This window comes from Sapajus apella, unplaced genomic scaffold, assembly GCF_009761245.1.
Source record: "Sapajus apella isolate SASKATOON/1434 unplaced genomic scaffold, GSC_monkey_1.0 scaffold7, whole genome shotgun sequence".
Lineage (NCBI taxonomy): Eukaryota > Metazoa > Chordata > Mammalia > Primates > Cebidae > Sapajus > Sapajus apella.
The window spans coordinates 14,895,479-14,923,045 of NW_022436947.1; the positions used below are offsets into that span (position 1 = coordinate 14,895,479).

Below are 27,567 nucleotides of genomic sequence, written 5' to 3' on the forward strand. Positions count from 1 at the left end.
AGCAGAGAAACTGGAACAATTAGCTGGAAAATAATACATTATTTGCTTTATCTCCTACTGTTAGGCTTACCAACAGTGATTCTTTTTTTTTCCCCCTCAGATGTACATCCAGACAACAACACTTACTGTCTCCATGAGTTTAAGTGCTTCAGTGTCTCTGGGCATGCTCTATATGCCCAAGGTTTATATTATAATTTTTCATCCAGAACAGAATGTTCAAAAACGCAAGAGGAGCTTCAAGGCTGTGGTGACAGCTGCCACCATGCAAAGCAAACTCATCCAAAAAGGAAATGACAGACCAAATGGGGAGGTGAAAAGTGAACTCTGTGAGAGCCTTGAAACCAACAGTAAGTCATCTGTAGACTTTCCGATGGTCAAGAGCGGGAGCGCTTCCTAATAGATGTACGTTGAACATTCTTCTCTTAGTCTTGGGGATTGTGCTACATGTTTCCAGGGCCATGGTGGTACCCACATACCATGACACCATCACATTTAGAACCATTTGGCTAAAAAGAAATGGTGTCAAGACAAGTGGTTATTCTACACAGTACAAACTTGCTCAGAAATCTCTTTTACAAAGCATGACATTCAGATCTTTATTTTGAAGCATTACAAAGCTTTATATCTGAAAGCATCTTCTTTGTATAAAAAGTATCTTTTAGTGCTTAGAAATGATTCCACAATTTTTCTTGTTCAATATCAGCTGCTTTTTATGGTATCAGTAGTTTACTGATATTTATGGAATATGCTACTACATATCTGACACAAATAAATGATGTTATTTGTGCCTTTAGGGACATGAGAACCCTAGTTAGCCAATATGTTTAGTTAAGTCACAGTTAATACTTGTTTCTCCCAAGTGGTCCCCTTTCCTTGGCTTCCCGAGGGCTTCTCTTGACTTCCCTTCTTGGATATATTAAGATAATTGAAGTTTTTCTACTTTTTTTTTTTTTTTTGAGACAAAGTCTCACTCTATCGCCCAGGCTAGAGAGCAGTGGCTTCATCTCAGCTCACTGCAACTTCTACCTCCTGGGTTCAAGCAGTTCTCCTGCCTCAGCCTCCTGAGTAGCTGGGACTACAGGCATGTGCCACTACACTTGGCTAATTTTTGTACTTATTAGTAGAGATGGGGTTTCACCATACTGGACAGGCTGGCCTCAAACTCCTGACTCTCATGATCCGCTTCGGCCTCCCAAAGTGCTGGAATTACAGGCGTGAGCCACCGTGCCTGACTGAAAGTTCTTCCTCAAAAGCTTCATGACCCTGGAAATAGACTCTTTTCTAGAACCACCTTTCCATTTGCCTTTTCTTCACCTATTTTCTTCTCTATAGTCCACCCAGAAAGAAGCACATGATAACAAGACACAGAAACCTGGGCTCAGCTAGTAGAATTTAATGGATCTATTGAGGTCCATCTTGTTATCTATGAAAGAGTAGCAAATAGATTGAAGATTTGTATGGTAAAATGCCAGAAAGCTTAGTATGATAAACATGACAGCCTTTCCTTACTAGGTTCTACAGATGAATCAAAAAAAAAAAAAAAAAAAAGAGTGGCTTCTAGTCTTTTGGAATATAACATAGGTATTCAATACTTGTTTTGTTTTGTTTTGTTTTCTGTTTGAAATAGGTACTTGCTTTGTTGCCCAGGCTGGAGTGCAGTGGTGTGATCTAGGCTCACTGCAGCCTCTACCTCCTGGGCTCAAGTGATCCTCCCACCTCAGCCTTCCAAATATCTTGGACTGTAGTCACGTGCCACCATGCCCAGCTAATTTTGTTTATTTATTTTATAGAGACAGGGTCTCATTATATTGCCCAGGCTGGTCTCTAACTCTTAGGCTCAAGTGATCCTCACACCTAGGCCCCCTAAAATGCTAGGATTACAGGTGTGAGTTACCACACCCAGCCAAGCATTCAGTAATTAAGGACAAAATTCTATGCAAAAATATTCTCTTCCTCTCATATTCATCCACCAGTCTGTATCCCCTACTCTCCATAGTTTTGACACTAAATACAAGAAAAAACTAAGGATTAATTTCATTTGGTTTAATTATTATAGCAACTCATGATCTACATTCGATCTATAAACCTTTTTTATCAAGATTTCTAGATGAGCATTGTCTATATCAAGGTACCATACACAGAACTATCCTGTGATAGTTGATTAGCATTGCTTAATTAGACATACTGGTTTCAGTTACTATCCGCTTATCTGGAATTATTAGCCAGATTGGCTCTAAAAAGATTACCTTCAGGTCACTGATACCAAATTTAGTCACTTGTAGAGAAATGAACCTTACAAGAATTTCATAAACACCCTCCACATATTCACTTTTCTGCAAACATGAAAACTTGTGGAGTAAGAAATATGAGAAGGCAAGGTAAGGATGGGCTTTAGGAACAAATCATTACAATCATCTCTGATTGTAGGGAAGCAATTTACTAATAATAAACCTATTTCAGCTCTTAGCAAAAGGCATACTATAACTGCCATTAAAGGCATCAAAGTAGAATGCTTGTGATTTGAGGAAAATTTTCATCTTTTTTCCTACCTTGAGAGCATCAGTGTAGGAAGTTGAAACCTATTACAGGATGCCAATAAACTGCTGTTGGCCAGTGATATAATTTGAACACTGGTACTTCTCAGCATGACTCACTGGAGTCTATTGTTGTACCTGTTTTTCTTTCTTTCTTTCTTTCTTTTTTTTTAGCAGCCATCGAGAAACTTTATAAAATATGGTTGCCAAATAAAAGAACCAAACTTATAGTGAAATAAATACCGGTCATCCAGACTCACCTTTGGAAAGCGGTGGGAAAAAAATCTAATAACCTTTTCACCACTTTAAAGAATAAATAGATGCCCTGCAAAAGAAAATTCTCAGTATTGATAAGAACTAATCTCATATTATTGAAGTGAATCTCACACTGTTTTCCTTTGGTTCTTTTCTGTTAATATTGAAATGGAAATTATATAGCATGCATGTATTTCTCTGTTTTCTTAAAATGAGAATGAAATATTGCAAACACAAGACCTATTTCGAGGGTAAGCCTATAATATTCTGGAGGAGTCAGATGCTCACTTTTAGAATGTAAAGGAAAGTCAAGAAGTGAATCAAGATAATATCAATTACTATCAGAAAAAAGATTTAGTCGTACTTGGGAGATTTTAGTGGATTGATCTTTTACAGGGGTAGTTTAGGTTTGAGTAAGTTGGACCCGAAAAAGGTGATTACAGTGTATTCATTCAAGAGAGAAAGACGTATGACATCTTCACACATCCTTCCACAAACCTACTCCAAGTCACCATTTTTAACCTTTGTTCACTTACATGGCCTTTCTATATGAAAGGGTACATTTGTGTTCAGAATGTTAAAGCTTCAAAATCTACACAGAATAAATATAAGCAATAGGAAGCTGGATGGGAAACCAGTGAGTACTGTGTTAATTGCTGAATTTGCAGACTATATTTTATATTTAGAAAAAAAGGTCAAGTGTTATTTCATAACAGAGTGTAAGGGAGTTAGAAACAAAGTTGATATATATGAATTTTGCCAACTGTACTCAATTAACAAATGCTGTACATAGTATTCCTCAAGTTATGCTCATGAATAATTCATGAAAACAGCTGCTGCAGGTAGATTTGTTTTCTCTAGCTTGTGAACACAGTGTGGTGCACACAAGGAAATTTACTGTTGCGGTACTCAAAAGCTGATTTTCATATAAGTATATTCATCACTGTGAAAAAAAACACTGGAAAAAAAATCTCCCTGTGAACTCATCTGTACGTGTCTGATTCATTTTTTTCTATGATACGTCTGCGATAAAGATTCTTTGGAGATATCTGCCACCCACAAAATGTGCCCCTTATCGTCACTTTCATGTTGACTAAATCATCTGTTTCCAGAGCCTTACACTTCCTTTTCCAACCAGTAGAAAAATTGGCATTACTCTCCTTTTGTGAATTTTATTCTCAATTCTCAATGGAATTCTACCATTTTTTCTTCCTAGAAACCACATTTAAGAGTTCAAAAGGCCAGGCGCGGTGGATCACGCCTGTAATCCCAGCACTTTGGGAGGCCGAGGTGGGTGGATCACGAGGTTAAGAGCTCGAGACCATCCTGGCCAACATGGTGAAACCTGTCTCTACTAAAAATACAAAAATTAGCCGGGCATGGTGGCACGTGCTTGTGGTCCCAGCTACTCAGGAGGCTGAGGCAGAAGAATCATCTGAACCCAGGAGGCAGAGGTTTCAATGAGCCAAGATTGCGCCACTGCACTCCAGCTTGGCTACAGAGCAAGACTCCATCTCAAAAAAAAAAAAAAAAAGAGTTCAAGAAATATTATCTTTAATTAGCTGCAGAGCCCCAAAGTTGGAAAGATCCTTAAAAATGGTCTGATCCAAATTGCCATCTGTCGAATGGACATCTTCTGAATTCTGTATTTTTCAAGCTCTTTCAACTCTTGTTGACTCTATTTCAACTGTAATTCTTTTTGTAGCTATATACAAATTTTATAACTATTTCCTACATTTTTAGTTGTTGTTGAAAATGCTGAACAGGTGTTAGATGATCCTTTTAATGGTCATTTTTTATAACTCTTATGACAACTTTTCCTCACCTTGTCTGTGAAGATTATATGAAAGTTCTTTCAAAACAGAACTGAAGGACAGATTTTATTATCTTAGAGGAAATTTAAAGGCATATGAGAGCATTATATAAATTAAAAATAAAAAATAAAAATGAGCAATCATAGAAAATCATTGTGTTTCACTTCAAACCAAATCAAATGTAACAAATACTATACCTTCTGGAAAGGTTAATTAGAAAGTAGTACTCCATTAGGTCTCATGTATGGTTCATGGAAAGCAAAGAAAGAAGGATGGAAGAAAGGAAAGAAGGAAGAGAGGAAGGGAGGGAGGGAGGCTGGCTCTGTATTGGCTGCTCCAGACTGTAGCTGTTTCATCCCAATCTATTCTGCTTTCATCCTCACAGAAACCCAGTATTGTAGGTTCTGAACTAGTGATAAAACTAAGGCCCAATAACCTGGCCCAATGACATTCTTTTTTCCATTCATTTGTAGGAAATAGAATGTAATTTAAAACCAGGTCTAAGGTCTACTTCCTTTGCACTGTGCCATAATAATACCCTAGAAGGGTAAGCAATGTAGATAAGATAAGCAGATATATCAACTATTTTTACCCTGAAGCTCATAATATTCAATGAAATAATAAATAATAAAAAAATCTATAGTAGCACTTCTTGGGGCTGAGTTAATTTTAGTGGTTATGAACTTTGTATGAACTTGGTCTCTGGTAAGAACTTGTCTAGTCCTTCAATAGTGTAGCATACTAAGATGGAATGAGTCTGATTGTCAGTTATTTCAGAGGAGGGACTTGACAGTGTCTAGTCTTATTCAGTGTTCAATAGCTAAATTATTTTCTAAAAATCTGTTTTATCCTGAATTGGATTCATATTTTGAAACACATACATGCTTTGCTTTTTAAAATATCTTTTATCTTATGATTATGCATTCTAGAATTACATGAAAAAATAGGATATCACATTTGAATTTTAGGACAGCGATTGGTGGCATCACATCTTTTAGAAATCCAAAGGTATTATTTGGATTTAGATTTACATTCTCCAGAAGTTTAGGCATGAATATAAATTTGCCATAATATCTCTCTAATGGTCTTAAAATAGTGAGTTTTACTTTACAGTAGGTTGGTAATAGAACAATTGTTTATTTATTTCAGTCTTTATTTTCTTAAGCATCTTCATTTGTCTCCTTTTGATGAAACCAAAGCAAACCATAAATATGTATTGGCAATTCACATGTTTACTATTCTGTATACTTGATATTTTAGCATGTTCACCTCTAAAGTCTAAGATTATTGTGTATTTTTAAGTGGAAGATGTATTTATTTTCATAGCACAACTAATTATAATCACTTCACTTTTTTTTGGTCATTATATAAGTCTCAAAGAATCAAGGTCTTTGACTTAGGTAGTAAAAAATACTTTTTGTATTTTGTAGGACAGATAATTGATCTGTTCTTTTATTCTACATATATGCAAAGGTAAAATTTTACCTAAAATATTAAAGATTGGCACTTTCATATTTTTAGTTTTCTATTACGTATCTGTATACTATAAATGAGACTACTGACTTTGACAGATTAAAATTGCTGCAGCATTTTTATTTCTACTGTCATTTAATTTTTACTGCAGTCATGCATTGCTTAATGACATGTTCTAAGAAATGCATTGTTAGGCAATTTTCTCTTTGTGCAAACATCATACAGCATACTTACACAAACCAAATAGTATAGCCTACGACACACCCAGGCAACATAGTATAGCAATTCTTCCTAGGCTACAAACCTGTATAGCATGATACTGTACTGAATTGTATACGTAATTGTAACACAATGATATTTGTGTATCTAAACATATCTAAACATAGAAAAAATACAGCAAAAAATGAGTATATAAGATTAAAATGGTATATGTAGATAGGGCACGTACTATGAATGGAGCTGGTAGGATTGGAGGTTGCCCTGGGTCATTAAGTGAATGAGTAGTGATTGAATGTGAAGGCCTAGGACATGGCAGTATTGTAGATATTATAAACACTCTACACTTAGACTATATTAAATTTATTTTAAACATTCCTTTTTCGATATTATACTATCTTTGCCTGTGATAACTTTTTTACTTTATAAACATTTTATTCTTTTTAAATTTTGACTCTTTTGTAATAACAGCTTAAAACACAAATGCATTTTCCAGCTATAAAAACTATTTTCTGTATTTATATCCTTACTCAAGGATAGACTTTTTTCTATTTTTATTTATTCATTTTACTTTTTAAACTTTTTGTGTTTAAAACTAAGATGTACACACACACACACACACACACACACACACACACATGCTAGCCTAGGCCGCCACAGGGTCAGGATCATCAATATCACTTCCACCTCCACGTCTTATTCCACTGGAAGGAAGGTCTTCAGGGGTAACAACACGCATGAAGTTGTCATCTCGTGTAATAGCAATGCATTATTCTGGAATACCCCTGAAGGACCTGCCCGAGGCTGTTGTACAGTTAACTTTATAGTGTATAAGTAGAAGAAGTGCACTCTAAAATAGTGATAAAAAAGTGTAGTGTAGTAAATACTTAAACTAGTAACACAGTCGTGTGTTATTATCAAGTATTATGTATTGTACATAATTGTATGTGCTATGCTTTTTCATGACTGGCAGTACAGGAAGTTTGTTTATATAACAAACCACAAACATGTGAATTATGTGCTATGTTATGATGGCTGGCTTCATTGGGTGATAGGAATTTTCAGCTCCATTATAATCTCTTGGGACTACCTTTATATAATGTGGTCTGCTGTTGACCTGAAATGTCATTATGCTGTGCATGACTGTGAATGGTTTAAAAATAATGAGTAACACGCTGTAAAAGCTGGATATTAAAAAACAGTCTTTACAGGATTTGAATTTTAAAATCATATTAACAAAATGATGTACTATTATATGCTATTTTAATTTGTCCTCATTTATCTTAACAGCTTCCTCTACCAAGACAACATATATCAGCTACAGCAATCATTCAATCTGAAACAGGGAAATGATACAATCTGAAGAAATGTGGTATATGATGTTAAACAATGAACATGAGACTACAAAAATTCACTCCTGGAGATCTCCGTAGACTACAATCAATCAAATCAATAGTCAGTCTTGTAAGGAACAAAAATTAGCCATGAGCCAAAAGTATCAATAAACGGGAAGTGAAGAAACCCGTTTTATACAATAAAACCAATAAGTGTCAAGCTAAAGTATTGCTTACTCATGAGCAGTTAAAAAAAATCACAAAAGGAAAACTAATGTTAGCTTGTGAAAAAAAAATGCTGTTGAAATAAATCATGTCCGATGTTATTCTTGTAAGTATTTTTCTGTGATTGTGAGAACTCCCATTCCTGTCCCACATTGTTCAACTTGTATAAGACAATGAGTCTGTTTCTTGTCATGGCTGACCGGATTGAAGCCCTGGGTTGTGCTAAAAATAAATGCAATGATTGATGCATGCAATTTTTTATACAAATAATTTATTTCTAATAATAAAGGAATGTTTTGCAAATGTTGAGAGTTGTTTTGTTCCAGTTTTAAATCTTGGGAAAGCTCTTCTTTCTAGTTAGTTCCTTCTATGAAAGCTCTGGTGTTCTGAGGAAATATTTCTTTGAGGAATATGTTTTTGTACATTTGTGTGCATATGAGGCAGATTGTCTTTTATTCCTGTATTAAAAGGCATTATTAGTGTAAGACTTTGTGAATATTTCAAGATTTCTGTGGCAGCTTTTCATAGTAACTGCTTCTTTCATGAAGAATCAAGCAATCGTTTGAGGTAAATTACTTTGAGTTAATTAACAAATGATGAATTAAACTTTACTTTGGAGAATGTAATATGCAGATTACCATTTGAAAGTACATCAAAATGTGTCACTGTAATTCCCCATTATATTTCTAAATCAAAATTTTTGCATAAAGAAATATCATGTGGTATGTAGTTTTAAGCTTTTCTCACCTGGGCATAGAAATCACTGAAATCAGTGAAGTAATGGGCCTTACCCAGTACGTTCTTCAAAGCACATAATTAGCATATTTATTCCCTTGGCATCACTATAAGAAGCCACAGTTCAGGTAATATGTCAATGCTTTCTTATTTTCCAAATGAAAACATTCATTGGTTCATAGAACAGTATCATGAAAGAGAGAGGAAACAGGGAGCCTGTATCATACTAATAAACCATGCCAGAATGGATAAAAGGAGGCTGATAATGACTTTCGAATCTGTTCCCATTTTTGTCATGGGCTCTTCTATGCCATACAATCCCAGACATCCATCAAGTCAGTGGGTCTCCACAATCATTTTGTTAGTGAATGTTCACTCTGCTGAGTTAGCTTGGATGGCTCATTGCACTCCTTATAGATACAGAGAGCTGTCTGTGCTCTGTAGCTTCAACCCAGTTACTGACAGTTACTTTATTTAACAGAGAAGGTTGAAGTAGCATAGCACAGGCTCCTTCAACATACAGTGATGTTTCCTAGATATCTACAAAGACACATTGCTGCATATAGAAGGAAATGTGTATCTACTGGCTTTTTGTTGAGTTTCTCCTAATAGTAATGGTTGTTTGTAGATAATATTTAAATCCAGGAGTAAGGGCATTATTTTCAAGTTTTCAGATTATCTGAATTACTGATAATGCAATCCTGCAATCAGGATCCTAAACCCACCTCTAGGTGTGCCTTTCTAGATAAGACCTAGACTAAGCAAAATAAACCCATTACAGCATATTAAGTGTATTTTATTGTGCCATGTAGCTCAGTACCAGTAGCCATACAAGAAGTAATTATACTTGTATTTTAAATTTTAAGTTGACAATTTTCTTCATTTTGGATATTGTTCATGGTTTGTAAGAATGTTTTTTTCTTCATTTTAACTATCTATATGTTTAGTTACGTGAATTATGTAAGCCTTGCATTTCATTCAGAGAGCAAAACTCAAGTATATTTTTGTTTACTAATTTCATTTATGGATTGACTCTAATCAGGTTCAGTGGATGTGACAGGGTGATTATGAGAGCAAAATTGGCTCTCAGGCCAAATATGGGTTTTTATTATTATTGTTACCTTTTAAAAAAATGTTAAAGTTCTAGGAAGAAAAATAAAATGCCAAGCATAATTCGTGACATTTCAAAATTCTTCTTCCTACTACAAACCTGCCAATGGGATGTTATTCCTAAGTACTTTAACAAATAATTGATACCTGTTTAAGATTATACAAAATCTTATTTAATTCACAATAAAGTTGAATAGTAACTCATGGATTTACATATACCAATCATCACTTATAACATTATCTCAGTGGGAAACATTCTGCTGATGAAACTACCATCTTTTTCAAGTAGTGGGAGGATAAACTTCCTCAACCTCTTACAGTTGGAGCTGGAGAATTCTTTCTTCCACTGTATTTGTTTTCTCAGGGATTTTGCTGAGGGCTTGGGAGGTAGTCATATAGGGTGGGACAATGGTGGTGAGGCATCCTGTTGGAAGGATTTATTATGTGCCAGTAGTGGTTCATAAGTCCCATGCTTTAAAATGAACTGTCTGTGTAGTACAGATAAGCAAATGCAAAGTTGCACAGAAAAAAATGCAGTATTATATTCTTTAGAATTGACCTTATGTTTTATTCTGGCCAAGAAATGTCATATCTAATCTCTACATGCCAGAGGGAACGCTAAAAATGTAGCCTGAGGTAATATTCAGCAAATGTCAGTAGTAGACAATGAGAGATATATTAGTGTGACCTTGGGCCAAATCTGACCTCAGTTTTTAAAATATTTCTAGCTTATAATAGTTAATATTTTAAAACGTCTACATCGATGACAGTTGATATGTCACAAACTAATCTTTTAAACACAACTACTCATAAATTTAAACTTGAGGGATGAGTCTTGGAACATGAACAGAAACTGAATAACTCGGTTTTTAGTATTTATCAGAAATTTTTACAGAAAATGTGGCATTTCAGATGAACAAGATTTTACTTTTTTAGAAATTAAATACCATATTACATGAAATCTCTCTAGGAACAGAAGTTTTTGTCATTTATGTTTATTTACCCTTTTAACACAATTTCTATATTATTTACCAATATTTCTTGACAGTGTAGAAAGAATATTAATAATTTTCTAAACTATATTAAACATCAATATTGATGTTGTATTCATTCAGCAATTGGAAGAAACGACATTCTTAAATCCTATTATGCAACCTTATCAATTTTTTTACTTCATTTTTGAGTTTCTTCTAATAAATCCCTAATAAAAATATTGCTTGTCTTTTCATTCACGTTCTAGAATGAAATGGCCAGAAGTAACAATGAGGCTGCCTGCAAGAATGAGTGAGAATGCCAAATTATAGAATACTCTTTTTGTATACAATGATCTCTAGAAATGTTTCTTTTTGCTTTTTTATGGTTCTCCTTTAACGAAGATGAAAATAGTGTAGAAAAATTTGACAACAGCTAGAAAAATGAAATACTTCCTTAAGAAGAAATTATTGTCTATGAATGATCAGAATGTTGCTGACTACCACTTGGCAAATGTCATATTATGGGGGTAGTAGAAGAAAACAGCACATTATCTTATTTTTAAAAAACCTATTTTCAATGACCATTCTATTAGTTTTTCTCTTTCAAAAATTTTTTGTATCATCATCTTTAGTGGTGGTGTTACTTTTGGGCACTCTTTAATTTAATTTAATCCTTCATAGGACATTCAGAATATTTTTGTCTGTTGAACTCAGTCTGTTATCACTGTAAAGTCTAATATTTTATTTTGATTCATATATCTGTTTGAAGAGTGATAAGGATGAACAAAAACAAATTTGGCCTATGCAGTGTTTTTTCTAGTTGCCTATTGCTTAGGTGGTTAGAGTAAAATTAAGTTTTACAAAAAACTTGTTACAAAGTCATAAAGTACCAAGCATGTATCAAGGCCTATGAAAAAACAAGAATTATCCATGTAATAACTTGGATGGGAAGAATGGGTGATGCGTTTATAGAAAACAGGAAAGACAAACCATGAATGTAATGCTTCAGGCTGTAAAATAGGCAGTAAGCTTTATGAGGTTACTTGTCAATCAACTAATTCCCATTAGGTGAAGTCAGTAGAACATAGGGTAATTTTGAGAGGTAATAAAAAATATTAGTGTTAATTTTGTAAAAGTTAAAAAAAAACTCTCATAACAAAAGTAAAATGAACAAGTCAAAGATTTTATTCACTTTATTACCTAAAGAGGGAACTAATGAGATCTAGAAACCAGTCCAAAGAGCATTTGAGAAGCTAGCGATATATATATATATATATATATATATATATGTGTGTGTGTATTATATAAATAAATATTGAGATAAATGAGAGGATTAGATACAAAACTGGCTTAGTATCCTACAATATAATAATAAACCATAACATCTCAGGCTATATGTTCCATTGGACAGACATTGTTTGCATTTCTACTGGATGAAACTGTACTAATTAACCCCTTTGCCTAGAGTTGGAAAGTAGCTTTGTTGCTAGAATATCAAATGAAGCCCTCTACTGAGAGAATGCCATTCATATCTTTTGCCTATTGCTAAATTTTGGATGATTTCTGTGATAAGAGTGATAATTATTGATTTACTTCCCTAATTATAAACATTATATTGGCAACATATGAATAATAAAGATCATAAACACACCTTAAATTATATGAAGATAAGTTAGTAATGGAGAAGCTCTGATACAGGGCTGTCTGAATTATTCTTTCCTATCTCAAATCTTAACTGTATCTCCAATTCAGAACTGAATTGTATAAGATGATATGGTGAATAACTGTGAATAAAAGTGTACTTGCCTTCAGGTAACATCACCATCTGACAGTTCCACAAATAATTTGTGAAAGTGTGAGTTATTCGTTTTGTCCCCTACATACTGCCATCTCTAGTAAGTACTTTCTTTCCTCTTTTGTAGTATATTACCCTAAAACGGGAAATCAGCTTTTCAAGAGTGTCCCTGAAGATGACAAACTATGAATAATTTACTTATCTCCATGAGTTTCTTCTACTTGTCATTGGCTATCAACCCTGGCCCTTCCTAACAAAGCCTTCTTCAAATCCTGACCCCTGACAACTTCCAGGCAGGAGAAGCAAGAATGAAAGAAGCCATCTTAATCAAAGACGGGGAGAAGAACCAGGTATGATTAGTGGGGCTCTGCTTTTCCATAAACATCCTAGGATTTAATAACCTCTATCTACTCCTTACTTCTGTCTGTCATCCTAAGCTCTGCAGAGCAGGATCATGGTGACTGTAGGACTATGGGACTCCCTTTAATACTTTCCTCTTTCAATAATTCAACCCAATTACTTTTCTATGTCAAACTTTCCTCCACTTCCAATATACACAGATATCATAGAGGCATATCAAAAGCCTCAGGGGAAGCTATTGCAGCTGAATTTTAAGTAATAAACAATGTAATTATAATGGTTTAATCATTTTTTTTGTTCAGAAACTACTGAGTACCTGCTATGTAGCAAACATTGTGTAAGTGCTGAGAATATAGCAGTAGAAAAAAGTATTCCCTGCCATATGGCATTTACATTCCTATAGAAGACATGAATAGTAAGCAAGATAAATACATAAATGTGGACAAAATAGAAAGTGATAAATGCTGAGAAGAAAAATAAGTCGGGGAAAATGGTGGACAGGAAAATAACAAGTAAAATTGTGAAGTGGAGGGCAAGGATGGAATGTTAGGTAGGATGGTCAAGAAAGAACATTTGAGTACAGCTCTAGAAAGATGAGTGGTTAATCTAGGCAGTGTCTTGGGAAAGAGAATTTCAGGCTAAGAGCATCAAGGATACTGACCCTGAAGCAGCAGCTTGTCTAGACCAAGGAAAGGTCAAGGAAGTTGATGGTGGGTGTTATAGGGCCTAGTAAGCCATTGAAAGACTTTTACATTTACCCTTACTGACAGGAAATCATTACAGGGTTTTGAGCAAAAAGGTAACATGGTAAGTATTAATTTTAATTGAGTCATTCTGAATTATCTGAGATGAAATTAGCCTTAGAGAAGGCAATATCAGGAACACAGTCTTCCATTAGAAGATTTTTGGATAATCTAGGCTGGAAATTATCATGACTTGGACTGGACAAAGCAGTGGAGGTAATGAGAAGTGGTCAGACTGTGTAAATTTTGAGCAAAGATCTGCTATCAGGATTTGCTTTAATTATTATGTTGTCTTCTGGTATATAAGCTCCCTGTCTTTCAAGTGCTTGCCTTTTTTTTTCGTACATTATTTTATCCATTCAATCATTCACTTTTTCATTCTTATAATAAGATCAATGTGAAAAATCATATATTGATTGTTATGTGGAGGTACAAAGAGCTTACCAACTGGGAGTGATAATATCTAATAATAATTATAATAAGGATAATAATTATAATAGTTAAGATTATCGGGCACTTATATATCAGACACCTTGCTAAGTGCTATAGATTAAATCTTGCAGTCACCTTCTGGGCTAGATACAATTACTACCCCTGTTTATAGATGATGAACTGGAAGCAAAAATTGATTAGCTAACTTGCTGTAGGTCATAGCATACATAGGTGCACAGCTGGGACTGAGCTGCAGTTTCAGACAAAATGTGCCAAAAGAGAGTCAGAACAAAATGTGATAGGGACCAGAATAGAGACACTCACATTCAACTGGGAAAATTAGGTACAAGCCCGTGAAAGAAATTCCTGGAATTCTTCAATTTGGTTGTTGATATCAGTGTGTCATGAATTACAACCTGTTTCTAGGACAGTTATCAAATCTTTGTGGCTTGTGAAATAGATTTAGGTTGAGGGATATTCTTTGGGTAAATCCAAGTTAGTGTCAACTTTTCATTTGACAGTTTTTATTAATTTACCCATAATGTGAAGCTTTTTGTTATCCATACACATCACAAGACCAGATACACAATATAAGCCTTTTTCTTTTCATAGTTCATGGTTTGTTATATGACATTGAAAATTTTTCAAGCACTATGAAATTAGAAAAAAATGACAAGACTACTTGACGGACTTATTTACAACTTAGGTTCACAGAAGTTAACCTAGTTATATAATTTGCCATACTTAACTTTATTCAGAAGTTCATCCAAATTGTTTGTAAATGTGCTCTTGTTATACCACTAGGATGGCAGGCTATGATTGTTTCTTTCATGCACAAGTAGTTTCTTAGGTAACCAGTGCATGGACTACTTCATAATATATAGCACATTATAAACAGAAAGATTAGGGCCAAAGATATTAAAGCTCAATGTCAAATCACTTCCAAGTAATTGAGCCACAATACTGGGCTAACACCTCCTCTCCTGGACAATATGACCCCACCGTCACCATTCCATCTTAAAAACTGTTATTACCTAATGACTATTTACTAGACTTGTAACCTTAGTATTGGTGTTAATAGAAGCTGTCTACATTCCGGAAGTCTATTATAATGGAAACTCTTGGCAGGGCAAAAAATGTGGACTTGGTAGTAATCTTACTAAATTTTTTTGGCAGGTCTAAATCTTCTAGATCATAGAGGAAAAGTAAGGTCTAAACCTTCTAGATCACAGGGTAACGTGTTTGGATACTTAACTGACACTCACCTTTACTGGATACATTAACCAATTTAGTGAAAAAGGTTTTCTAGATGTTTTAAAGTTGTAGCAGTCTAAGTCCTATTTCAGTTATCTTCGCTCACCAGTAACTGTGCACATGCACACACACACATAAACACATACACTAACGTGGGTAATGATTTTGAAGATGCACACACACACACATAAACACATATACTAACATGGGTAATGATTTTGAAGAAGCAAAAGCTAGACCCAGTTTGAGTCACCTGAAAGAAAAACTTCAGATTTGAACATTGTTAGACCTATGTTGTATCGTAGCTAAGATTTCAGAACATGCATCTTTCATCAGCAGGGATCTGAGATCTGAAATAGTTGTTGAATGGGGCCCTGGCGCTGTTGGACAGGCACAATAGGCCACAATGATTTTATGGAGTGGGTCACTGAACCAGAACACAGAAGGGTTTAAGTGTTAGGCCTTAACTATTATGAAGTTGTAATAGCCTATTGTGGCAGAAACTTCTTATCAGCAAGTACCTAAATATCAGTTTACACAGTAGGGATAGTTAATTAACAGTGACAACTGTCACTTATTGATGAGATTATTTTTACTAGTAACCAATAAGAGAATTCAGCTGATTCAACATACTTAATTTCTAAATATAGTGACTATATAGTATTGAAATATAATTACCATATTTATGGGTCTTATTCTGCCTGTAGGATATAAAAAGTGGTATATTTAATATGAAAAAGAAAGAGATAATGTCTTCTTAGTACATTCCTTGCTGCTGTCAGCTTTAGAAATTCACAAGTGTGTTAAAATATATTTTAACTTAATTTTTATCATTAACAATAATGATTCATTCTTTCAATCGGTGTATGTTCTGAGATCAGTATTAAAATCCAGGATAAAATGACTCATGCTGAATTAAGCTAAATAAATACTTAAAATTACTTCAAATATGTAGTAATGACAAAGATCAGCCAAACTATGGAATTGAAATCTTTAATGGACATATTTTGTTTAAAGGTCATGCACAGGTCACTTGCATACCCACATGCTAAAATTTTTCTTTTTAACTTTTCATAGCTGGATAAAATCAATTTTTGATTGCATAGAGCACGGACACTTCTATTCAATGGGAAATTTAGCAGCAAATATTTAAGGTATCTTCTAAAATTGTATAATTTTAAAGGCTTAATATAAAGCTGTAAGTATGGTATGGTTGGTCCACCTACTAAGCTGACCGGCATTATATTTTGAGGCATAAAATATAAAAAGAAGCCTGTATCTCATGTATCAATAGATGGCGATGATTTTCTAAATTAAAATATTAGAAGCCTACATAAATATATTTTTGACAAGTCATTTTACAAGTTAGGTAATGAGCAAACAGGCAGCTCAGTGCTCAGGTTTCTGCTGCACACATATATTATCATTTCATCATTCTCAGCATCATAGAATGACCTAAAACTAGGAATCTTTAAGACAGTCCATAAATCTGTAAGTCTAAAATTAGTTCAAAATAAAAAATTTTAAAAGATTATCCATATCCATATATCTGCCTTTCTTCTCTTTTCTGATTAGTACCCACTGGCCCCAGCAGTTCACTTTGAGGGTACATAGGACACAAATATTTCAAAAAATATATAAAATAAAAATTCTTTAAATATGGTTTTAATCCAGAGCTTCCCAAGAGTTGTCTGAAAGCCACTTGTATCAGGATTAATAGGAGTGTGGTTTATAAGGTAGATTCTGAAGAACTGCTTAATTCTACTGAGTTAGAATTTTAGAGTGTAGGAGTCTAGATTTTAAATTAGGACTTGTGAGAGTCCAGTACTCAATATATTTGAGAACCGTTCGACTGGAGGGATAAGTTGAAGGAACTCATATACAGAGTGCAATCTAAGTATAGTTTTTTTTTCTGTTGAACCTTGTTATTTTTAGCCTAATTTTGATCAGTTCTCTGTACTGCATTATGATTACTTATAAATATGTGAAGATTTTAACAGAATATGAAATTACAGTAGTGTTTAAATGACCAAGACTATTTATAGTTCCTATATGATATGAAGACTTTATCTCGGCATCCTTCTTAATCTAAATGAAAAGTCTTTTCCATACAATAGTGATTTATCATTCTCTAATTAATAAATCCTAGAGCCAATAACATTACTTTTCAGTCTGATAAACTTGAAAAGACTTTCCTATGGTCTCACTCTCCCCATTCCAGCACCACACCTACCGTTAGTATTATCGCATTTAAACATGCATATGCATATAAATAATACAAATAAAAGTTAAATAGACATAGTCTGTCAAGTCACAGATCACTAAGGAGTAAATATGGCATGCAAAATCGATTAGATTCTAACTATTAGCAATACAGTGATGTATAATGAGTCTACCTTATAGAAATTACATATACTTTAAGAATCCCTAAAATGTTGCCCTGTGTGCATACCCAAGTTTAATGTAATCTCTCTTCTTGGCCCATATTCCTCCTCATGTTACCTAACTTGGTTTTTCTCTCTCTCTCTTTTTCTCTTTTTAAAAAATGATGAAATGCATTTATGCATAAATAAAAAATACTTATGTACTCATGTGTTTTTCTCAGCATTTTGCCTCTCTGTGACATGGAGTAAAGCCTATTGAGACAACAGAAGCTCTCTCTATTGAAATCAGAACCTAAGAAACCCTCTTTGGGAATGACCTCTTCCCTAGTTGAATAGTGTGTGGTTTGTCATGCCACTGTTTTTGTTTTCTGTAAATGATAACATTTGTCTTTGCATTAGGTCAGTATGATGTAATACCCTTTAAAGGCAATGGACCTCATTCAGTGTTAAAATACAGCATAGTATATAACTAGTACCTGTGAGAGTCAAATGCTCAATAAAATTTGAGAACCATTGGATTAGATGGATGAAGTGAAGGAATTCTCTTAAATTACTGGAGTGTTACTCCAATAATTCTATCAAATCTGAGGTGTTACAATTGCAGTCATAGTTGAAGAGAAATAGAAACAAACTGAAGAATAATCAGAACATGAACTGAAATCATTATACTATAGAAAGTTTTGAAGGAAAAATAAAAAGAACTAAGCATGTCAAGTTAGAAGAGAAAACTTAGGTCAAGAGAAAACTAATACCAGATACTTGGGCTAGCTTAGAAGAGGGATGGCATTTGGTCAAGTTATAAGACATATTTAAACTGTCTCACAATGTTACAAGGTTTCAGACAGAAGCAAAATGACTGTCTCTTAGAAATGTGCAGAAATTTCTTTCTTTAAACTATCAGCTGTGACTAGATGACCCCTCAGTTTATTCCAGCAATCATGTGCTAATCACCTACAATGAGCCAATCACCCTGCTAAGGGCTGCAAGAAACATAAAGGAATTAAAGATACCATCTGTTTTCTCAATTGTGATAGATGTTAGAAGAAAAGCTAAAAAAATCCTATGGGGTTTCACAGTAGGGACATGTTAAGATTCTCAGATTTATGAGTCCCTTTTGAGATTCATCGTGCAGTTATTAGAGTGATACTGAATAGGTTTCAAAATCTATCAACTAGGACTAACATGTAAAAGAAAAATCATCTTAGATAGCAGAGGAGTCTGCATGACTCTAACAAGTATATCACGAGCAGACAAGCATACCATGAGCAGGGACTGGCATGGGAAAATGTGGGAGATTATAGGATGTTTCTAGAAAACAATTTTTTAATTATCTGCTCAGAATGACTAATATGCCAGCGTGATGTAGGCCTTTCAGGTATAAATGTATAAAATTTATATTCACTGACAAATAAAAAGCAAACATGAAAATGCAAATACGAGCACATTAAAATTTATTTTAAAACTCAATCTCATTGATCTCTACTTTAACAGCAAACTGTATAGATCATATTAAATAGTTTCCTGACTTTCAGCCTAATATAAATTTCAGGTTTCTGGAAATGACATGATCTATTTTTATTTTGTTTTATATAGTTTTTCCTCTTTTTTAAGTTCATGCTTGTCATTTCTGAACAAAGTTTCATGAAATGTTTTTGAACATTGTTGTGGCTTTTACTAGATGGATAGTGCTAACCCATAGTAAGTTGACAAGGGGACAGAGGAAGACCTACCTCAACCTCATTTCTTCTGCCCTTAAATCTCCAATGGACATCTTCTATTGGCAGAACCCAAGAGAGGTTTTTGTTTTTGCTTCTTCGTTTTTTGAGACAGAGTCGTACTCTGTTGCCCAGGCAGGAGTGCGGTGGCACGTCTTGGCTAACTGCAACCTCTGCCTCCCAGGTTCAAACAATTCTCCTGCCTCAGCCTCCTGAGTAGCTAGTATTACAGGCATGCACTAACACATCCAGCTAATTTTTGCATTTTTTTTTTAGTAGAGATGAGATTTCACCATGTTGGCCAGGCTGGTCTCGAACTCCTGACCTCATGATCTGCCCACCTTGGCCTGCCAAAGTGCTGGGATTACAGATGTAAGCCACTGCACCTGGTCCCTAGAGAGATTTCGGATTGCTTCCATGCGTGTCAGCCTACAAGGCCCAGAATAGAATGTATGAAGCTAGAGGGTGCTCTTAGAGAGTTCAGTAAAGTAGATCATTGATTATTGTTTGCAAGGCTCCTTTCTATGTATTTGGGGTACAATGATACAATGAACAGTTTCTGCCCTTCAGGAACTCACATGAGTAAATAGGGAAATTCCTAGTGGTTTGTGAACATTTTGTTAGAAATAGGCGTGGAAGACTCAGAACAAATAGAAAGGACTTAACCTATAGTAGCTTCCTTCTCCTATACACCATCAGTATTTACATAAAACCACAATTACCACAAAAAATAAAACAGAATAAAGATGAAATTAATGGAGTAGCACAGTTTCCAAGTCCCGTTTTGACTTCACAAAGCTCCAAATCCAGGGATATTTGTGTGAATACAGCTGATTATATATTTATACAGGCTGCATACCTCATTCTGTTGTGATTCACAGATATTTTGCTTTATACAAATTGAAGGTTTGTGGCAACCCTGCCTCAAGCAGTTCTAGCAACATGATTTTTCCAACAGCATGTGCTCACTTCATGTCTCTGTGTCACATTTTAGTAATTCTCAAAATACTTCAAGCTTTATTATTACTATAATTACATCTGTTATGGTGATGTGTGATCAATGATCTTTGATGTTACTATTGTACTTGTTTTGGGGAGCCGCAAAACCCTACCCATAGGATGACAGACTTAACTGATAAATGTATGGTCCGACTGTTCCATCAACCTCCTGTTCCCCCATCTCTCTCCCTTTCCTCAGGCCTCCCTATTCCCTGAGACACAACAATATTGAAATTAGACCAATTAATAACCCTATAATTACCTGTAAGTGTTCAAGTGAAAGGATGAATTGCATGTCTCACACTTCAAATCAAATGCTAAAAATAGTTAAACTTAGTGAGGAAGGCATGCTCAAAGCTGAAACAGGCTGAAAACTAGACCTCTTACACCCAACAACTAGGCAAGTTGTGAATGCAAAGGATAAGTTTTGGGAGGAAATTAAGAGTGCTACTTCAGTGAACTCATTAAAGGTAAGAAAATAAAACATTATTGCCAAGATGGACAACATTTTTATGGCCTTGATAGAAGATCAAACCAGCCACAGCATTTCCTTAAGCCAAAACCTAATCCAGAACAAGGCTCTTAACTCTTTTTAATTCTAGGAAGACTAAGAGAGGTGAGGAAGCTGCACAAGAAAAGTTCGAAGCTATTAAGGTTGCTTCATGAGATTTAAAGAAAAAACAATCTCTATAACATAAAAATGTAAGGTGATGCAGTAAGCACTGATATGGAAGTTGCAGCAAGTTATCCAGGCAAACTGGCTAAGACAAGGAATGGAGGCGGCCACACTAACCAAAAGATTTTCAGTGTAGATGAAACAGCCTTCATTAGAAGAGGATGCCATCTAGAACTTTCATAGTCAGAAAAAAAGCCTATGCCGGGCTTCAAAATTTCAGAGGACAGTCTGACTCTCTTATTAGGAACTAATGAAGCTGGTGACTTTAAACTGAAGCCAATTTAAAGCCATTGGCCACTCTGAACATACTAGGGCCCTTTTAAGAATTATGATAAATCTACTCAGCCTGTGCTCTATACATGGAACAGCAAAGCCTGAATGACAGCACATCTGTTTACAACATGATTTACTGAATAATTTAAGCCCACTCTTGAGATATGCTTCTTAGGGAAAAATATCCCTTTCAAAATATGACTGCTCATTGGCAATGCAACTGGCAACCCAAGAGCTCTGATGGAGATGTACAAGAAGACTATTGTTTTCATGCCCGCTAACATAACATCGATTCTGTACCCAATAGATCAAGGAGTAATTTTGATTTTCAAGTCTTATTATTTAAGAAACACATATTTGTAAGGCTATCGCTGCTATAGACAGTGATTATTCTCATGGATCTAGGCAAAGTAAGTTGAAAACCCTCTGGAAAGTATTCATCATTTTAGATGCCACCAAGAACATTCATGAGTTATGGGAGGAGATCAAAATATTAACAGGAATTTGGAAGAAGTTTATTCCAACTCTCATGAAAGACTTTGGAGATTCAAGGCTTCAGTGGAGAAAGTAACTGCAAATGTGGCAGAAATAGCAAGAGAACTAGAATTAGAATGAAAGCCTGATGATGTTTGTGAATTGCTACAATGTCATTTTACACTAAAGGAGTTTTTTCCTTGAATGAGCAAAAAAAGTGATTTCTTGAGACAGGATCTACTCCTGGTGAAGATGTTGTGAACGTTGTTGAAATGACAACCAAGAATTTAGAGTACTGAGTAAACTTAGTTGATAAAGCAGCAGGAGGGTTTGAGATTATAGAATCTAATTTTGAAATCAGTTCTGTTTTGAGTCAAATGTTATCAAACAGCATCACATTTTACAGAAAAATCTTTCTTGAAAGGAAGAGTCAATCAAGGCAGCAAACTTCATTGCTGTCTTATTTTTAGAAATTGCCACAGCCGCCCCAACCTTCAGCAACCACCACCCTGATCAGTCAGCAGACATTATCGTTGAAGCAGAAACCTGCACCAGCAAAAAGGTGACTTGCTGAGAGCTCAGATGATTGTGAACATTATTCAATAATAAAGACTTTTAAAAGTTAAGTTGCATACATTGTTTTTGGACATAATACAATTGCATACAATAGACTACAATATAGTATAAACATAGCTTTTATATGTACTGGGAAACCAAGAAAACTGTGAATTGATTTATTGTGATGGTTGCTTTACTGTAATGGTCTGGAACAGAACCAAGAATCTCTCCAAAGTATACCTGTAGAAAAGAAAAATATAGGTTAAACTTCTTAAAATTTAATATATAACATTCTTATGACTAAACCCACTTAAAATAACCTCAACAACAAAAAACGAGAGGAGAAAGAAATATGTTTTGTGGCTCCATAAATCAAGTATAAGTTATGGTGAATTTACCAGAAAGAAAGGTCCACTCTCTTTTAGGTTAAGAGATGACAAGGTAGATATTTTATACAGCAGGGTTTTGTTTTGTTTTTTGTTTTTATTTCTAGATCTTAGATCCCTGACCCCAGAAACACACAGGCTTTGATTTTGTGAGGCTACAAAGTGATCATTTAGCCTTTGGGCCTTGACTACTTTATCTGTAAAATGGAAGTAATAGACTTTCTATTTCCTTCAGAATACCTCAATTTTGATAACTAATATGAGCCTCATAAAAAAATGTTTTGAGCTCCCTGGAGGTCAGCTACTAGCTGGGACAAAGTGAGTTATTATAACAGCACTTCTTGAGCTATTGGTACTTACAGCAAACAAAAACAAAATATATCATATCCTGTTGAAATTGTCCTTAGATAGAAAGAGTGCAATTATCCAAGGTTTAAATTGATTGCAGAGTGTCTGTGAACATCTGGACTTCTATAAGGTGTGTCTTTGGAGCCCTAAGATCTGTGGGCTATTTGCAGAAGTGGACTGCTCTTATAGAACAGGTGAGAATAATACAGTCTTTCTGTTCTTGAACATTTTAGTATCCTGGTAGGGTCAGAAAGGAAGTAAAATTCCTTTTCCCCTGCAGTCTCAGCCACAGCAATGCTGCCATTTTTAAGTGAGGGGATGGAGGTAGATTTTTCTCTCCTTTGGAAGAATCAGGGTGTAACCTTTAAAGAGAGGCAGCAGATGTGGAAACAGCACAGGTTGTTTTAGGCAACTGAATTTCAAATCTGACTTTTACAGTATGTGTGGTATCGAATAAATCTCAAGTCCTTCGTTTATGAAACCAAGCCCATTGAGCCAGACTCTCTAGAAGTGACTTTCAGGGTCTTGTCTTTGGAGAAGGTCTCTTAGGGGACTCTGATGAGTAGCCCATTCATTGGAGCAGGTGAATTTCCTAACATAATTTTTCTGTTTAAGAAATGGTATTTTGCAGTCTCACACCCTTTCTCCACAACTCTTCAGATCTCCAGTTCAGCCCTTAGTTTTCCATGCCAAAAAAAAAAAAAAAAAAAAAAAAAAAAAAAAAAAAAAAGGAAAGATATTTGTCTGTATAGACCTGGGCATAGCAACCACAGTTTCAGTCAGACTCTGCCTCTCCCTTAGGCACAGAACAAAATAGTGATGTCATGAGAGACAGTTCTGTTTTCCTGTCTTGTGTAGGTAAGTTAAAACAGAAGACATTGGTTAGCTAGTTCTATTTCAGCCAATATTCCTAACCTTGAAATATAATTTAGAAAACGAAAAGTCATTTGATCACCAACATAGAGTAGGGTTAATAAAAAATAGCAACCTAAAAACAGGGAGAAGAGAAAGTAGAAGTAATATTTGGGTCTTGTTCTTGGGTACTTTGAAAAGATTATTTTAAAGGTGGCATTTGTTGAAGGGATGCAAATATGCAGAATCTTGGTCTCAGGCACAACGGATCCTCTGAGAGTTTCCTGGGAATACACAGATGTACATACACACACACACACACACACACACACACACACACACACACACACTCTCACATGACAGAGGCAGGGAGACAAAATAACTAATCATTACTCTTATCAGCTGGAGTTGAAACCTAAATTCCAAAGCAAGACCTAAGGCATTTGTTCTCAAAGTGTGGTTCCCAGACTAGTATCTAAATATTACCTGAAGACTTGTTAGAAGTGCAAATTCTCAGGCCTCGTCTCAGAACTACTCAGTCTGCCATTCTGAAATGGGACTTAGCAATCTGTGTTTTTCAAGGAGATCTGCTGGGGATTTGGATGTGTTACTCAAATTTAAGAACCACTGACTTCAAAGATCATCAGCCATGGTCACAAGATCTTCCTACTTTCTCCAAAGTCTATCCCAGGTCTTTGGTTTTAAATTCAAAACTAGGGAAGGCAGATGTAAAGTTAGAGGAAAAGGAGTGAAAGGTAGAATAAGAGAAAGCATATACTTCAATGCCCCAGGGGATTTGGGATGCCTGCTATTGATCTCTGTAAACCAGGGTAATAGCTGTTGGACCGACAAAAATGCATTGGGGTTGGAGGCGGGGAAGTCGCTGATTACCCAAAAGGCAGACTCACCATTGTGCTTACGGCAATAGTATTTTTGGGTAAACTTTGCTGAACATTTATTTTACTCTCAATGATGTTTTCATTAAAAATGACCTATGAATGAAGCACCATAATCCTTAAGTGTGTAGGGCCTCTAAATATCTTAATCTTGTCCTAAATGGAGGTGAGAGGAAATAAAAGGAGTATGCATTTTTATTTATTAAAAGAAGTGTTAGAGACCTAGCCAGCAAGCCTTCTCATTTCCAGTTATCAGGCATTGATCGACTGCTCCCTTGCCATTCAGGTTCTGTAGACATTAATGAAGCTATTGGCTGTAACCATTCTCTTTTTGCTCGGCATTTACTGGTTGGTGTTTGAGTCTATATTCTCAACCTAATGTAACAACTGATCTCATTGGGGTGAAAGTGTCTTATGCTTGGGGAGGAGTAAGGGGTAGGCAGTAAGGTCACAATCTTTCCTTAGATGTTGGCAGTTCTTATGGACTCAGGATGTCAATTTTCAGAGGTCATAGCTCTTATTGTCACTCTTGCACAAGAGAGAAAGAAAGTTAGGTCAACTTTAACTCTACCAAACTGTTCAAAGTAACATAGCCTGTGACACTGGCCAAACCAATGCTGCTTCTAAGGCACAGCAATAGGTGACTATTCAATTTTAAGTTATTAAAATTAAATGAAATTTAAAACTCCATTCCTCGGTTGCACTAGCCATATTTAAAGTGCTCAGTAGCCACAGGGGGCTGGTAGCTGCCATGCAGATGTAGGACATCACACAGCTGGAAGTGTTAGAGGGAGTTAAAGGAGAGGGTGTGGTGATAATTTAATATTAATAGTCACATATCACAGAAGTGCCAGTGTGACATAAGAAGTCCACTTAGCATCTCTGAACACAGGGCACATGCTTCTGTGTTGAAGGTCAATCAGAAGGAAACTATTCTGCACCATAGGCCATTAGGAGTTTCAGGAACACAGCTTTATAATCACAGAATCTCTGTGCAGGCTTCTGTCCTGTCATCACCAAAGAGAACCACTGACTCTGTTTCCCCACCAACCCTACTCCGTATTCTACTCTCTGCACCTTTTCTTTATTTTACAATCCAGACTCCTATTATGGGCAAAGTCAAATAAGCAAACATAACTAACTGCCTGAAATTCCTATTTATCCTGCCTTATCTTATTTACAGTACTGTCTTTTGTTTTCTCAGTGATTGCACCAGGAACCATTCACCTGACAGGCATGGAAGGTCAGCGAGTCTTTCAAGTTTTTCTAAACCCTTTTCTCAGATTTCCTTCAGGTCAGAGTAATTAGAACATAGTAAGCAATGCGGACCAACAGTGCTAGCAGTCTCTTTCCCCCTCTACCCTACTTTTACAAGATAACTATGTATCATATAAAATAATTGTATTTTTTCAATAACCTTCTTTTTCCTCATATTGCAAGATAATTGTGAAAAGAGGCCAAGTGAATAGAGGGAAATTTCTAGATTCCCATTAGCAGTTTTATTCTTGTAGTCGAGGGACAAGCAATGGTTGTTTCTCCAGCTGACTGATGAACATGGGAGAAGGAGAGTTAACTGAGTAATGGAGCTAACTGTATATGTAGAATAATAAGCAAAAACCATTTAGCAAATACTGTAGATACTCCTGGCAGCTGTGTGTGTGTCTATGTGTGTGAGTTTTGTTTGCTGATGTAGCTTGAGGGCCTTTTATGAGCTCTACCCGTCCAGTCCAATTTATGATTCTCACCTGGAGTAGAATAATTGTAATGCATTATGCAGCACTGTATTTCTGAATTTACTTATCAGCAACTCTGTTTCTGTAAAGAGTGGAGGGAAGTTTTCCCTGTAAATATTAACACTTTTGAGAAAAATTAAATCTATAATCATATAAAGGGTGGCTATAAAATTGTAAAACTGAATTCTCAAGTCACACACCCAATCAATCTCATTAACTTATAGTTGTATCTTGTAAATAGACAAGTGTTTTCCATGTCAGATTTATGTTACTTGTCATTTATATAGAATACAGTATAATTTAACAGCGTGATCCAGGAATATATCAGATAAAAAGTAAAATGCCTTGATCATTTATAAAAAAAAATTGACTACAGTTTATAAGTATAATAGACAAAGTACAGCAATGAAGATTTGTACAAGTTAAAGTCCAATTCTGTACATAAAAATTAAGTATAAGCAGGCACATGTGTAGTAAGATTCTTCCAAATTATACTAATTGGGAGACAGGATAATCAAATCTGGGAGAAAATCCAAATTACAGAATATGTTCGATTAAGAATGTAGTCTTGCTATACTCAGAGAAATGATGGCAACAAAAGTAATTGCTGACAAGATAGATCCAGGTACTTGCTGACCTCTTTTAATCAGCATATTTTACTGCAAAATGAGTAGAAGAATGTTTCATTGGTTAGGAGGCAGATGGCGAAACCAGATGAACCTTCGGGATTTTTCCAGATCATGACCCATGATTCCACGATATTTAACAATACCTAGTTATATAAAATGAATTAATATGATAAAGCAGATAAATCACACTTCTTTCAAACAGGGTAAACACATTTTCTATAATAATCTTTATGCTCTGCTTTTCAAGAGATAGCATGAAGCCAAACTACATAAAGAGCAGGTCAAATTATAATATATTTCAGATTAATGGAAACTGAATTAATAATATTCTTATCTGATAAATGTTTTCAGTATGTATACTTGAGAGCAAAGACAAGGTTGAGTTCCAGT

The 27,567-nt window shown here is 35.2% G+C and overlaps 1 protein-coding gene across 4 annotated transcripts in view; it reads left to right on the plus strand.

The window, feature by feature from the left end:
* GRM8 (glutamate metabotropic receptor 8) overlaps positions 1-9,759 on the plus strand; it is a 788,345-nt gene extending 778,586 nt beyond the window's left edge. For 2 of the 4 annotated variants that reach the window (XM_032276088.1, XM_032276089.1), the window contains exons 10-11: positions 101-347; positions 7,583-8,158. In XM_032276088.1, the coding sequence (XP_032131979.1) occupies positions 101-347; positions 7,583-7,632 (297 nt within the window). In that variant the 3' untranslated portion in view covers positions 7,633-8,158. Of the gene's footprint in view, positions 1-100; positions 403-7,582 lie in introns of all 4 variants that reach the window. The other 2 variants (XM_032276086.1, XM_032276087.1) reach the window with 2 other exon arrangements.
* The last annotated feature ends 17,808 nt before the right edge of the window (positions 9,760-27,567 follow it).